The 15,566-nt window shown below is 49.0% G+C and overlaps 1 protein-coding gene across 1 annotated transcript in view; it reads left to right on the top strand.

Annotated features, from left to right (window-relative positions):
• Cacng7 (calcium voltage-gated channel auxiliary subunit gamma 7) overlaps nt 1-15,129 on the top strand; it is a 34,876-nt gene extending 19,747 nt beyond the window's left edge. The window contains exons 5-6 of the mRNA XM_005084150.3: nt 13,206-13,351; nt 13,969-15,129. Coding sequence (XP_005084207.1) covers nt 13,206-13,351; nt 13,969-14,226 — 404 coding nt within the window. The 3' untranslated portion in view covers nt 14,227-15,129. The remainder of the gene's footprint in view (nt 1-13,205; nt 13,352-13,968) is intronic.
• Nucleotides 15,130-15,566: the final 437 nt, after the last annotated feature.

Consider the following 15,566-nt stretch of genomic DNA (forward strand, 5'->3'; position numbering starts at 1 on the left):
AATTCACATATGTTTATACGGTACGTATGCAAGCGCACGCCCACGCGTGCGTGCACGCGTGCACTGTATGTGAGACATGGCATGTGTGTGAAGGTTAGAGGGTAATTTCTGGGCATCAGTTCTCTCCTTCCACACTGTGGGACCCAGGGATCAAGCTCAGGCCATCAGGCTTAGCAACAAAGCACTTTTACCCACTGAGTCATCTCGCCGGCCCAATTTAATCCATTTTCATACTGTCCCATTTCTTTCAAGAATACCTTTTCTAGGCTTGGTGAGGTAGCTCAGGGGTTGTGACCACGCCTACTTGAGGCTCTGGGTGCAACAGCATTAACAAAAAAAGAGAGAAAGGTGGGGGCAACAAGGCTATGTGTGTTAGGTTTCCCTTCAGAGCCAGGAGTTCATCTAGCCTCTTGAATTTTGTTTATGTCCTTGTTGGTACACACCTGCTCTGCCACTCTTTCTGCTCCACCCCCCCAACACTGACTTTTAAAATATGGAAAGAATAGTATAAGGAAATCCCATGCACCCTTCATTCGCTTCCAACAATTGCCAGCATATGGCGGATCTTTTTTTAGTCCAACATGCCATGTCCCCCTTCCGTACTTTGCTGCCTTATTTTAAAGCCAGCCCCAGATACCAGCAGCTCGTTTTGGTCCTCACGTATTTTGGTATGTCTCCGAGAAAGCAGTACTCTTTTATTTACGCCAACCACACTAGCCACAGTGCCGTGGCGAAGCCCGAAGGAAGCAAACCAAAGAGAGGAGGTTAATGCCACCTAATGCCCACTTACTGTTCATGTCCCCCATGTCATAAATGCAAACCAGTATGTAAATTACGCAAGGGCATTCGGCTGAGGGCTCCCTGAAGTCTCCTTTCAGCTCAGACAGCCTCTTTTCCGTTTTAAATAATATTATTACATTTGTTTATCTGTGACTGTGGGGTGTTTGGGCGTGCACCACGGCGCATGTGTCAGGGGACAGCCTGTGGGAGTCAGTTCTCTCCTTTCATGATGAGAGTTCTAGGGACTGAACTCAGGCCCTTAAACTTGGCAGTAAGTACCGTTACCTCAGGAGCCACCTGGCCACCGTCTTTCTCCTTCCCTCCTTCCTCCTTTCCTCTTCCCTCCGCCCCTTCTTCTCCTTCATTTGTTTGTTTTTGAAAAACATGGCAGTGTGTGGTACAGGGTCCTCACGTCCTGTGGTTGAATGCATGCATGCATCCATCTTTGTAAACTAGGATTTGGAAGGAGCTTGGGTTTGATTTCTTGTTTTGTCAAGAGCACTTCCTGAAGTCGAGTGTGCTGGGCACACATCTGTAACCCCGCCATTTAGGAGATAAAGACAGAAGGATCAGGAACTCAAGGTGGTCCTTGGCTAGCTACGAAGACAGTTCAAGGCCAGGCAGATGGAGCTATTGAAGTTCTATTAGGAAATGCAGTGTCTTGTGCGCGTGCTCTCTCTCTCTCTCTCTCTCTCTCTCTCTCTCTCTCTCTCTCTCTCTCTCTCTCTCTGTGTGTGTGTGTGTGTGTGTGTGTGTGTGTGTGTGTGTGTGCTGCAAGGATTGATCCCAGATCCATGTAACACTCTCAGAATACTGCAAGGCAGGGTTTCTGTAGAATATTTCCCACCCTGCATTTTTGTTTCGGAGACGACGGGGTTTCTCTGTGTAGACTTTGGCTGTCCTGTTACTCACTCGTGTAGACCAGGCTGGCCTCGGACTCAGAGAGACCCACCTGCCTCTGTCTCCTGAATGCTGGGGTTAAAGGCGTGTGCCGCCACTGCCCAGTTCCCAACTGCATTTTATCGGTTTCCTTGCTTAGCATATTAGTCTTTCCTCTGAGCCGTCATCTGAAGGTTATGCCTGGATTTGAGATGAATGGCATTTGAGTTAAACATGATTGGCAAAAAGAAAACAAAAAAGTGCTGTTTAGGAGCTTTATGGTCCTTCTCTTCAGGTGTTATCTCTTCAGATAACGTCTGCCTTCACCTCTCCTGGGTAGATGTTAACAAATGTTTATTCTCCCAAGGTAAGGCACCCACAGCCTTTAATCCCAGCACTCAGGAAGCAGAGACAGATGGATCTCTGTGACTTCACAGCCAGTCTGGTCTACAGAGTGAGTTCTAGTACACGCTTCAAATCTACACAGAGGAACCCTGTCTCAAAAACCAAAATCCAAAACAAAACAAAACAAAACGAAAGGGCACCAACAAAGGACCAGAGTAGTGACTGCACCAAATTCTAGCTCGGCGAACTTGTGGGTTTATCGGGCTTATTTACAGGGGGATGGGTGATGGGTTACTTATAGGAGTGTGGCTGAGGAGTTACCTAGAGAGAGGAGTGTGGGTGACCCCAAAGCAGCTGTACTAAAAAGCCTCACCCTGGCACGGATGACAACTTCTCCACAGCTGCATAAATGAAGCTAGCTTCTCACCTCTGTATACTACCTAGCATCTTCTAAGATCGTATACAACTGGAGCAGAATTATTACATACAGCTGTCAGGAAGGGAGGGAGGGAGGCAGGGAGGGAGGGAGGGGCTGAAACTCAGTGTAAGTCTGTTTCCAAGATGTGAGTTTCGAGCTGAAGTCAGCAGACTTGGCCGCAGTCCTACTGAGCATATCCGCAGCCCACTATTCATTTTATTTTTAAGGTTTTAGAGTTACATTCTGTTGCCCAAGATGGCTTCCAACTCACAGCAGTCCTCCTGCTTCGGCCTTCCAAGTGCTGGGGTTAGAGACACGAGGCACCGTGCCCTGGCTCTTCCTCATTCCGTTGTCCCTTCTTGCAGCAGGCTAGCCCACAGCTGCCGATCGTCCGCAGCATGCCTGAGCCGTGGCTTTCCTGGTCTCTTCCCAACAGCACCAGGACCAGCTCGGCTGTTCTTGGGTTTGAGGGCAAAACTCAGAATGGAAAACAAGGTCAATGAATGAATGAATGAATATAGATCCTTTTACTTTGAACATTTTTTTTTTGGATTGTGTTTGAATCAGGATGTCCTGTAACCTAGGCTAACCTCAGACTCATTATACAGCCAAGGATGACCTTGAACTTCTGGTCTGCCAGTCTCCATTACCCCAGTTTTATGCAGCGCTGGGGACTGAACCCAGGGCATCATGCAATCATGCATGTTAGGCAATTGTTCTACCAGCTGAGCAGCTACCCCCTCCTCCCTCTCTTCCTCTTCTTCTTGTTTCCTTACTAGGAGGGGGATCTAGTGGTGTGTGTGTATGTACACATGCAAATATATATATATATATATATATATATCATGTGGGCAGTGAAGCTGGGAAGTGGTGGCATATGACTTTAATCCCAGCACTCAAGAGGCAGAGGCAGGAGAATCTCTGAGTTTGAGGCCAGCCTGGTCTACAGAATGAGTTCCAGGACAGGTAGGACTACACAGAGGAAAACAAAACCAACCAAACAAACAAAACAAACAAAAAGAAAAAAGGCAACGAATTCCCCCAGGCTGGACTCCCCTGGGAGTTGAATCAGGGTCCCCTTCTGGAGTGACAAGTAGTCTAAATACTGAGCCAACCCTCCAGTCCTGAGGTTTCTCTCTATTACTTACATGTGTTAGTTATACATAGTAATGGGTTTCATTATCACTCTTTTTCTTTGTGAGACAGAGTCTCACTATGTAGCCTTGGCTGACCTCGAACTCACAGAGATCCAGTCTGCCTCTGGCTCCTGAGTGCTGGGATTAAAGATGTGCACCACCCCAGCCAGCCCATTATAACACTTTCATGAACAGATATCACGCATTTTGATCACTTTCAGCTCCTATTACCACTTCTTGTTTCCTCCCACATCCGTATATCTGTCTTTCAAGCTAATCACCTTTCTATCTTCATGTTTACTTTTTTTCACTTAAAATGGACATGGTGGTGCATATTTGAAATCCCAGCATTCAGGAAGCAGAGCCTTCCTTCCTTCCTTCCTTCCTTCCTTCCTCTTTCAAGGCTTTCCATTTTATCTGTCTGTCTATCTATCTAATTATTTATTTGTTTTTTTTTCGAGACAGGGTTTCTCTGTATTGTTTTGGAGGCTGTCCTGGAACTTGCTCTGTAGACCAGGCTGACCTCAAACTCACAGACATCCACCTGCCTCTGCCTCCAGAGTGCTGGGACTAAAGGCGTGCGCCACCATCACCTGGTTTATCAGGGTTTCTTACAATATTTTTCTTGAAGTATTGTTTCCCAGAGAGCAGGCTCCCTACCATCACTGAAGAAAATCTCTGTCTGTCTCTCTCCTCCCCCCAGCCACTCTTGTAAGTCCTCAGGGAGTGGGGGAAGGTGAGTCCTGTATCCCTAGTCTCCACATGGCAGGTCGATACTCCCTTTTCTCCTTCCTAACCAGACTGCTCACATTTGCGGTGCCTTCAGACTTTCTCTTTAGCAGACACAGCCTTGTCTTCACTGGATCGACCATGTTTTAGAAACTAGCAACTGACCAGAGTATCTGAGAACGTCCTGTGCACCCAGGAAATCTTGCACATGAGAACACGCTGCCTCTGATTCTTTTCCTGTGTGTGTGTGTGTGTGTGTGTGTGTGTGTGTGTGTGTGTGTGTGTGTGGTTTGGAGCAGCGTAAACGTTTATGCGGGTTGGGTGCATCCGTCGTTGGCCGCGGGCCTTCCTGGTGGCCGCCAGCTCGTTGCTTAGCTCCCTCTGCTTCTTCTTGGCACGAATGTACGTGCCCACCCATTTCCTGAAGAATTTGTGGTGCGCGCTCTTGTCCTTGGGCACCTTAAGATGCTCCAAGGCCCTCCGCTCTTAGGGCACACACACACTCTCGCATCATGTACCGCACGAACTTGATGTGCTTGGCGAGGTGCCTGCAGACGCCGGCTGTGCCTTGGGTAGACAGGGTCGGGGTAGCGCACACCCCGCAACAGGGAGGACAGTGTCCGCAGAACCCTGGGATACCGCCTCTGCTTCATAGGATCTGATTCGCTGTGGTTCATAACTTTCCAGAGTGCCCGGGTGCCCCGGCACACCCCAGCCGCATAACTTTCCAGAGTGCCCTGCACACCCCAGCCGCATCTCTGTGGAGCTCTGAGTACTCCAGCGACTTTCTTCATCTCTTAGAAAGTTTACTCTTTCATGTTGACGTTTTTATCGCAGAGGGCAGCCCCACAAAGTCCTTCCCAGTGGATTCGGTCACACCTCCTCAGCAGGAACACCATAGGAAGGAAGTAATGGCTTACCGTGTAACACCTGGTATAGGGAGTCTGTCTGGCGGCATCAGTGACACTAGCTTGCTCAAAGTGGTACCTGCTGGGTCAGAAAAAAAAAAAAAAAAGAGGTCACAGTAAATGATGTGGTTTTTCTTTGCTTCTTTTGAGACCGGGTCTAATTCAGTAGTAGCCCAGGCTGGTCTCAGATTCACTGTGTAGTTAAGGGTGACCTTGTACTCCAGATCTTCCTGCCTCTACCTTCCTAGGGAGGACAGATGCGAACCGCCATGCCTGGTTAATGTGGGGTGAGGGGGGGGGGACGACGGAACCATAGGCTTTGTGTATGCTAAGCCAGCACTCTACCAGTTGAGCTATATGCCTAGCTGAGAAAGATGATTTTAATCTCTTGGTAACTAGTAGGTATTCAATGAGGAGATTCTGCTTCCCTTTGATTTAATATCTGCTGGTGATTTAAAAACACATTTTGTTTTTAATTATGTGGATCTCTGTGTGTGATTATGTGAATGTGAGTGCAGGTGACCTCTGAAGCCAGAGGCGTTGGAACCCCTTACGCCTGCTGTTACATATGTTGTGAGCTGCCATGTGGGTGCTGGGAATCGAAAGAGGGTCCTCTGAAAGAGCAGCCAGTGCTCTCGCTCCAATCTACTGAGCAATCTCTCCAGCCCCTGTGGGTGATTCCTGCTTGCAACTGTGGTTACAACTGGCATTGTCAAGCGGGCTTTATCTTGTAACTACCGTTCCGTGTACATGTGTAGATGGGAATGCTTATCTTGTAACTGCCATCCCGTGCACATATGTAGATGGGTATGTTTTATCTTGTAACTACCATCACGTGTACATGTGTAGATGGGAATGCTTATCTTGTAACTACCATCCCGTGCACATATGTAGATGGGTATGTTTTATCTTGTAACTACCATCACGTGTACATGTGTAGATGGGAATGCTTATCTTGTAACTACCATCCCGTGTACATGTGTAGATGGGAATGCTTATCTTGTAACTGCCATCCCGTGCACATATGTAGATGGGTATGTTTTATCTTGTAACTACCATTACGTGTACATGTGTAGATGGGAATGCTTATCTTGTAACTACCATCCCGTGTACATGTGTAGATGGGAATGCTTATCTTGTAACTGCCATCCCGTGCACATATGTAGATGGGTATGTTTTATCTTGTAACTACCATCCCGTGTACATGTGTAGATGGGAATGCTTATCTTGTAACTACCATCCCGTGCACATATGTAGATGGGTATGTTTTATCTTGTAACTACCATCACGTGTACATGTGTAGATGGGAATGCTTATCTTGTAACTACCATCCCGTGTACATGTGTAGATGGGAATGCTTATCTTGTAACTGCCATCCCGTGCACATATGTAGATGGGTATGTTTTATCTTGTAACTACCATTACGTGTACATGTGTAGATGGGAATGCTTATCTTGTAACTACCATCCCGTGTACATGTGTAGATGGGAATGCTTATCTTGTAACTGCCATCCCGTGCACATATGTAGATGGGTATGTTTTATCTTGTAACTACCATTACGTGTACATGTGTAGATGGGAATGCTTATCTTGTAACTACCATCCCGTGTACATGTGTAGATGGGAATGCTTATCTTGTAACTGCCATCCCCTGCACATATGTAGATGGGTATGTTTTATCTTGTAACTACCATCACGTGTACATGTGTAGATGGGAATGCTTATCTTGTAACTACCATCCCCTGTACATGTGTAGACAGGTTTGCTTTATCTTGTAACTACTATCCCGTGTACATATGTAGATGGGAATGCTTATCTTGTAACTACCATCCCGTGTACATGTGTAGACGAGTTTGCTTTATCTTGTAACTACCATCCCGTGTACATATGTAGATGGGTATGTTTTATCTTGTAACTACCATCACGTGTACATGTGTAGATGGGAATGCTTATCTTGTAACTACCATCCTGTCTACATGTGTAGATGGGAATGCTACCGAAACAAGTCAGACTCTTCACTGATTGACTTTATTTCTTCATCTTCCTCATCATCATTTAGTGTATTGCGCCCGCACGAACACAGATATGATCGTGCCACTGTTTGAGTGTGGAGGTCAGAGAGAGACTTCCAGAAGCTGGGTCTCTCTCCCTGTATCACGGGGTTCTGGGACTGGGCTCAGGCCATCGGGCTTGTATGGCACTTTGACCCAAGGAGCCTTTTAATTTGCTCAATTGAAAAAACAAAACAAAACAACCCCTACCCCCCAAATTAAACCCATATTGACAATGTGGCTTAGTTTGTAGAGTTCTGCTTGTCTAGCAAGGATGAGCCCTGGTTTCCCTCACGAGCAACCCATAAGCCAGGCAGCGTGGTACGGACTTCTCACCCTAGAACACAGGAAGTGGAAGCAGGACGGTCAGGGGGTTTAAGGTCGAGTTTGGCTACGTAGCAAGTTCCACCCAGTCCACTCAGGGCAAGATGAGACCCTGCTTCAAATAAGAAAAAAAAATCTGTATAGAATCTGGCTCACAAACGGAGGTCCTATGTCAAATAAGCAATTGGTGTATGTTACAGATGTACTTGCACCCACAAACACACACACACAAACTTGAGATCAAACTCATGGCCACCCATATGCTAGACAAGCCCTCTACCAACTCCAGCCGTGTTCCCAGCTCAAATCATTTATCTATCCCTCCCTCTCCCTCTCTTTCCCCGTCCCTCTCCCTCTCTCTTTCTCTCTCTCTCACACACACACATACATACACAAATATATCAATGGATTGTAAGCCTTCAGATTAATGACTCATTTTGTTGCTCAAATTATTCTCAACTTGACTGAGGAAACTCTTTAAGCTAGTTTCTGTGTCCCTTTTAAAGACATAGGCATTTTTTTTGTTTTGTTTTGTTTTTTTTCGAGACAGGGTTTCTCTGTGGCTTTGGAGGCTGTCCTGGAACTAGCTCTTGTAGACCAGACATAGGCATTTTTAATTTTGTGTGTATGAGTGTTTGTCAGCATGCATGTGTATATGTACAGTTTGCAGTGAGGCCAGAAGAGGGTGTTGGACACCCCGGAACTGGAGTTAGAGATGTTCGTGAGCCTCCCGGTGTGGGTGCTGAGAACTGAACTGTGGTCCTCTGGAAGAGCAGACAGTGCTCTTAACTGCTGAGCCATCTCTCCAGCCCCTTGAGTACTTTCTCGTTTCGGGGCAAAAGTACACTTTTATTGTGACTGTCCTTGGCTTTGGAGAAGATGTTCCTTCAGGGAGTCCTGGTTCCTTTCAGTGGGGGATGGGTTCAGAAACTGAGAAGGTAGAGGCAGGTATCGTGCCTACAGGAGCTGCAGTAAGGGGTTGGAAGCTTCTGGATCAACAGTTGGAAGTCAGTCTGGGCTGCATAGCAAAAGAGATCCTACCCTTAAAAAAAAAGAGGGGGCCAGCACCTGGGAGGCAGAGGCAGGCAGATCTCTGTGAGTTCGAGGCCAGCCTGGTCTACAAATCTGCACAGAGAAACTGTCTTGAAAAGCAAAAAAACAAAAAAACAAAAAAACAAAAAAAAAAGAGGGGGTCAGGGAGGGAGGGAGGAGAGCTAGAGAATGAAAAGTTACTGGGAGCATTCTCCACTCTTTATTTTTATTAATTAATCAATTCCCTAGATTAATGTATTTATTGTTATTTGGAGGTGGGGGACACGTGTTTTGACACAGGGTTTCTCTGGGTAACAGCCCTGGCTAACCTGGAATTCGCTTTGTAGACCAGGCTGGCCTCGAACTCACGGAGACCCGCCTGCCTCTGTGCTTTTATTTGTTACTGTTTGCTTTTGAGACAGTTTGGCTCTGTAGCTCAGGCTGGTCTCCAACGCTGTCCCTCTCCCTTCAGCGAGCTTTCTGCTGTCGCACCTGGCCCTGATTTTATCCCTTGATTGTACAAGCTATTAACATAATTCCGCAGTTCAAAGTCATGCAAAATTGTGCGCTCTTCCTCTGCTCTACCTTCTCCCTGATGCAATCAGCCTCACTTGTTTGCCGGTTGTCCTTCTCATGCTTAGTTTTGCAAAAACAAGTAGAGGCACGTGTGCGCTCTCTCCTCTCTCTTTCCCATTTCAACACTGAGGACTGAATTTAGGGCCTCATCTGTGCTAGACAAGTGCTCCCCTGCTTCCACATCCCCAGCCTGGGGGTTCTAGGCAGGAGCTCTACCACTGAGCCACATCCCCAGCCCCTCACTGGGGAATTCTAGGCAGGGGCTCTACCATTGAGCCACACCCCCAGCCCCTCACTGGGGGATTCTAGGCAGGGCTTTACCACTGAGCCATGTCTCTAGCCCCTCTCTGTAGGATTCTAGGTCAGTGTTCTACCACTGAGCCACAACTCTCACCCCCCCTTTTTGTCTTCATTATTTTGATATGTTCTCACTACATTGTTCAGCTTGGCTTTGAATTCACAATGATCCAGGCTGTCTATGAACTTTCAGATGTTGGTCCTCTGCAAGAGTACCAAGTACTCTTAAGCTCTGAGATATCTCTTGAGTCCTCCTACTGTGCTTTTTTTTTAAATTACATTTTTATATGTATGGATATTTTGACTGTATATATGTCTGTGAGCCATATGTCAGCCTGGTGCCCACAGAAACCAGAAGAGGATGTGAGATTCCTAGAATTAGGATTGTGGGCAGTTGTGAGTTGCCATTGTGCTGGGAATTGAACCTGCGTCCTCTGGAAGAGCAACCAACACTCTTAACCATTACACCATCTCTCTAGACCTCCTAGTCTGTTCTTAAGGCAACCTAAATTTGATCCCCAGAAACCACTTAAAAGTAGAAGGAAAGAATAGACTGTGGGCTGGAGAGATGGCTCAGTGGTTAAGAGCATTAGCTGCTCTCCCAGAGGACCCAGGTTCAATTCCCAGCACCCACATGGCTGACAGCTCACAACTGTCTGTGACTCCACTTCCAGAGGATCTTTCACCTTCACACAGACATAGTCGGAGGCAGAAAACACCAATGCATACAAAATAAAAATAAACAATAACAAAAGAATAGACTGTATATAGCTGTCCTTTAAATTCCATATGTGTGCTGTGTTAGGTACAACCACCCCTTCCAAACACACCATCCGTTCTCATACAGTAACAAATACCTTTTAGGATGATCCCTTCTTTCATGCTTAAGAGTACATTCTAAACCAGTTATGATGGTGCAGCCTTTAATCCCACCACTTGAGAGGCAGATGGAGGATCTCTGGGAGTTTGAGGACAACCTGTTCTACATAGTGAGTTCCAGGAGAGCCAGGGTGAGAGAGAGAGAGAGAGAGAGAGAGAGAGAGAGAGAGAGAGAGAGAGAGAGAGAGAGAGAGAGCTTGAGACTCAAAACAACGAACAAAAAAGTACATTCTCTATACCCCTATGCATATTTTCTGTTTTCTTTCATTTTAAATTTTGTTTATTTATCACATGATTGATAGATTTTGGAGACAGAATCCAGGCTGACCTTGAACTTCTGATCCTTCTGCATCTACCTCCCCAGTACTGACTGGGGATTATAGGCATGCACAACTACACCTGGCTACATGTCCTGTAGGAGAGATGGAACTCAGGGTTTCATGGATACTAGGTACTCACTCTACCACGGAACTATACTCAGCACTTTCCCATATATTTGTTTGTGTGTTTTTGTCTTTTCAAGACAGGGTTTGTCTGTGTAGTCCTGACTGTCCTGCTCTGTAGACCAGGCTGGCTTCAAACTCAGAGACTCACCTGTCTCTGTTTCCTGAGTGCAGTGATTAAAGGCATGAACACTTGCCCATGTTTCTCAAAGGTTAAATATATATCCAAGAAATAAAGGAAGGAAGCAAAGGATTTATTTGCTTGTGCATGTGTAGCACTCATGCCCCTGGAGAGATATTGTCAGGACTGGGTAAAAAAAAGATGAATTTTGTTTTAATTTTTAAGAGTATGAGTGTTGTTTGGGCGTTGGTGGCGCACGCCTTTAATCCCAGCACTGGGGAGGCGGAGGCAGTCAGATCTCTGTGAACTGGAGGCCAGCCTGGTCTACAAGAAGAGTATGAATGTTGGTCTGCATGTATGTCGGCGCACCGTGTCTGCAGTGTCCATGGGGGTCAGAAGAGGGTATCAGACACCATGGAACTGGAGTTACAGGCGGTTGTGAGCTGCTGTGTGGATGCTGGGAACTGAACTTGGGTCCTTTGCAAGAGTAACAAGTACTCTTAATGGCTAGGCCATCTTTCCAGCCCCTAACGAGTGCTTTTGTTTTTCATTTACTAATTACTGAGGGGTACGTGCAAGTACCGTAGAGCTGGTTTAGAGGTCAGAAGACGACTTGTGGGAGTCAGTTCTCTTTCTGCCGTGTGTATCTTGGGGACTGAACTCAGGTCTTCAGGGTTGTCAGCAAGTGACTTAGCCCCTGAGCCGCCTCAGCCTGTGAGATTCATAGGCTGTAAACGTTTGCTGCATAACTCACATAAGACACGCCTCATGTATTACCATGACTTTTGGGAGAACCAAGGCTGTGCAGTTAGTTATTCCCTTAGCTGACTTGAACAGATCCCTCGTACTGGGTTATAGACACTTTCGAGCTGCCACGGTGGCCCAGAGAATGGGTCACAGGTCCTCCTGAAGAACAGCCAGAGTTCTTAACCACTGAGCTGTCTCTCCAAGCCTCCTAAGAATACTTAACACTGTGTGTGTGTGTGTGTGTATACACGCATTCGGGTGTGTGCAAGCATGCGCACAAACGCCAGAGGTTGACACGTGGTATTGCTCGCTCTCCGTCTTATTTTTGCTTCCAACCTCCCTGGGTCTCATCCTCTCGGACTTGAAGACGTATTTCTTTTTTTTTTTTTTTTTTTTTTTTTTTTGGTTTTTACGAGACAGGGTTTCTCTGTTTTGTTTTGGAGGCTGTCGGTCCAGCCTGGCCTCGAACTCACAGAGATCCGCCTGCCTCTGCCTCCCGAGTGCTGGGATTAAAGGCGTGCGCCACCACCGCCCGGCTGAAGACGTATTTCTTTGATCACCTTGTTCTTCTTATCCCAGACGTCTCTGTTGCCTCTCACGGACCCCACGGTGCTGAGTGAGGCAAGCTTGTTAGCACACGTCACCGTGCATGGGATGTGTGGTCATTGTCGTGTCTTGTACCTCTTTCAGGTGCACTGAGGTCTCAGATGGCAGGTGGGGGGATGGGGTGAGGGCAACTTGTATATTCCTATGTGGGTTCTCTGTACCCAAACGAGGCCTGCCTGGAACAGGGGTCCTTTGGAACACAGAACTGAAGTCCGACCTGGAGTGTGTACACAGGCTTGTCGCGAGAGCTACATGGGGAGGCCGAGACAGGAGGATCGAAAGTTCAAAGCCTGTCTGGGCAGGTTTCTGAGACCCTGTGCCCAAAAGTAAAAAGAGGGCTGCCCGGAGCTCAGTGGCAGAGCTCCAACCTGGAATCCGCTAGGGGCTGAGAGTCAACTGTAGGCTATCTGGCTACAATTCACCAGTAGGGCGCCCATGTCGTAGCCTAGTGATAGAACTCTTAGCTGGATTCCGTCGGTGTGGAAGCGTGGCTCAGCGGTAGGAGTCCCTCATAGAATCCACCGGTGAGAGTCTGAGGTTAAGACCCAGCAATAGTCTTGCCTAGATTCCACCGGGAAGGGGCGGGGCTTGTGACTCAGCGGTAGAGCGCTTGCCTAGAATCCTCGACTGTGAGGTTGGGGTGTGGCTCAGCACTGGGACAGCTTGTCTAGAGTCCTCTCGTTGTGTGCGGGGGACATTGCTCAGAGGTAGAACCCGTGCCTGAATCCCCCACTGATGAGGGGAAGGGGGGATAGCTCAGAGGTAGAGTCTAGAATCCTCCGGTGGAGGGCTGGGGGTGCTTGCCTAGATGTGGTGCATGCTGGGAAGAGTGCTTAAGGCTAGTCCTAGACATGGGACAGAGCCGGAAGGGAAGTGGTGAGCTGGATTTTAGGGGTGCTCCGTTCTCACGTTCCTGGCACCCTTCTCCCCTCAGGCCTCTCCCTGGTGGTGGGCTTGGTTCTGTACATCTCCAGCATCAACGACGAGGTCATGAACCGGCCCAGCAGCTCCGAGCAGTACTTTCACTATCGTTACGGGTGGTCGTTTGCCTTCGCTGCTTCGTCTTTCCTTCTCAAAGAGGTGATGTGTTGGGCCCAGACTACCAATTTGAAGGAGGAGGTGGGGGTGTCGGGGTGTTCCAGTTCCTGGGGGTCTTAAGCAGAGGAGGTCGTCTGGGTTTGTGGGGGCAAAAATAAACCCTGAGGTTTGGACCTTCTGAGGTCTCAGAGGTGGGAGTCCTGGCTTCTCGGAGAGGACGAGCCCTGGGATGATGATCTGATTGATCCCTGTGCCCAGGAGGAAAGGAATTCTGTGGGTTATGAGGAAGGCGGGGGGGGGGGCGAGTGTGGGTCTAATCCCTGGGTCCTAGAGAGGAAAGAGTCTAGGTGTTCTAGCCCCTGGGAGTCTTGGAAAGGAAGAAGCTGAGGACGTTTTGGAGGATGGGGGAGCCCTTGGTCCAGAACAGAGGTGGGAGGACCGGTCTCTCTACTTTGAAGCGGGAGGGTCTGGCAGTCTGACTCCAGGAAGAGGAGGCTAGGGGTGTGCCTGCATTATGAGACAGGTGGGTTAGACTTTGGGTCCAAGCTCTGGTTCCTGGAGGAGATGAGGTCTGGGGCCTCTTGGGTTTTGCAGAAGTCTTGGGTGTGCTATGCAGCCGCGGGTTTTGGTTCTGGGATTCTGACCGTGCCTTGCCACAGGGGGCCGGCGTCATGTCAGTGTACTTGTTCACCAAGCGCTACGCGGAGGAGGAGATGTACCGCCCGCACCCGGCCTTCTACCGCCCGCGTCTCAGCGACTGCTCCGACTACTCGGGCCAGTTTCTGCAGCCCGAGGCGTGGCGTCGAGGCCGCAGCCCTTCGGACATCTCCAGCGACGTCTCCATCCAGATGACGCAGAATTACCCTCCAGCCATCAAGTACCCCGACCACCTCCACATCTCCACTTCACCGTGCTGAGGCCGGCCCCCCTCCCTCCCTCCTCCTCCTCCCCGTCCCCGGTGCCTCCCCCTGCAGCCCCAATCCCTTAAGGGATTCTGGGCTGAGGGGATGCTGTGCCATCTCCAGGCCCCAAACCGGCACCCTCATTTCAATGGCTCCACCCTCTCTGGTCCATTATGCTTTCGAATGGTCCCCCCACCCCTACCCTCCACTCCCAGCCCACGGAGAGCCTGTTCCTTCTCCTGGTCCATCCCCACCCGGTATTTCCAATCCGGTTTACTGTCCTCTTGGTGGTATCTTGCACCTAGCTCCCCCAAAACCCTCCAGACTCCCGCTTCCATGCAGGGGTGCTGGGCTGGAGATTGGGTGTGAGGGCCACTAGAAATGCCCTTGAACTCCCCCTCGATTCTCTCCTAGTACAACACCTCGTGCCCTGCAGGTCGTTGGTGGCCGTGGGTGGGTGGGGAGAGGCTTGCTCTGCCCACATCTGCTGGTTCTGTCAGGGGCTGCAGGGATATGACTGTATGGCTTACCTTGACTTTTCTTTTTCTGTCGCCTCCGGGAGACTGCTTTCTCTCTTTCTTTTGTCCTCTGGAACTCTGGAAGGTGACTTTCTCCTTCTCCTTCTCCTTCTCCTCCTTCTTCTTCTCCTCCTCCCCTCCTTCTTCTTCATTCTTTCTTTCTTCTTCTTCCCTCCTCCTCCTCCTCTTCCCTCCTCCTCCTCTTCCTCCCCCACTCCCCCTTTCCTTCCTCCACCTGCTCATCCGAAGCCCCTAGGTGCATCCAACCTCTCACACCAAACAAGGATGGGACCCCAAGGTGGAGGGAGGTTCCTCATACTATCTCCACACCTGTGCCCGCCTCTCCCACCTCGAGGTCCCGTCGGGGGAGGGAGGGGCAGTAGCGGGGGTTCACACCCCCCAAAAAACCTCTGTCTTCCATTTTCTGGTACTCCCTTTCATCCATGCCCCTCTTCCCATCTCAGATCCCCAACTCTGGCCTCTTTCAAGGGTCCGTCCACCCCCTTGGACATATTCGGAGGGGGGGTTTTGCCAGGAAACCGCCCATCCCACTCCCTTTATTAGGGGAGGAGGGGCGAGGTAGCACAGTGTTAACACACGGAACCAGAATGGCCCCGGGGTGGGGGGAGGGGGGCAGGGGAGGGATGGGGGCTTTTAGTTTGCATCTTAGGGGGGAGGGGGGAGGGGGAACCGCAGCAGTTATAACCTGTCTTTACGCAGCGATTTTTAATGAGGCTGGGGGAGGGGGGAGGGAAGCAATAAGGGTGGGGAAATGGTGGGGTGGGGGGCCTGGCTCTGTTATTTACCGTGTATCATATGTAAATACCGACAGAAACT

This window comes from Mesocricetus auratus, unplaced genomic scaffold (assembly GCF_017639785.1).
Source record: "Mesocricetus auratus isolate SY011 unplaced genomic scaffold, BCM_Maur_2.0 Super-Scaffold_100037, whole genome shotgun sequence".
NCBI lineage: Eukaryota > Metazoa > Chordata > Mammalia > Rodentia > Cricetidae > Mesocricetus > Mesocricetus auratus.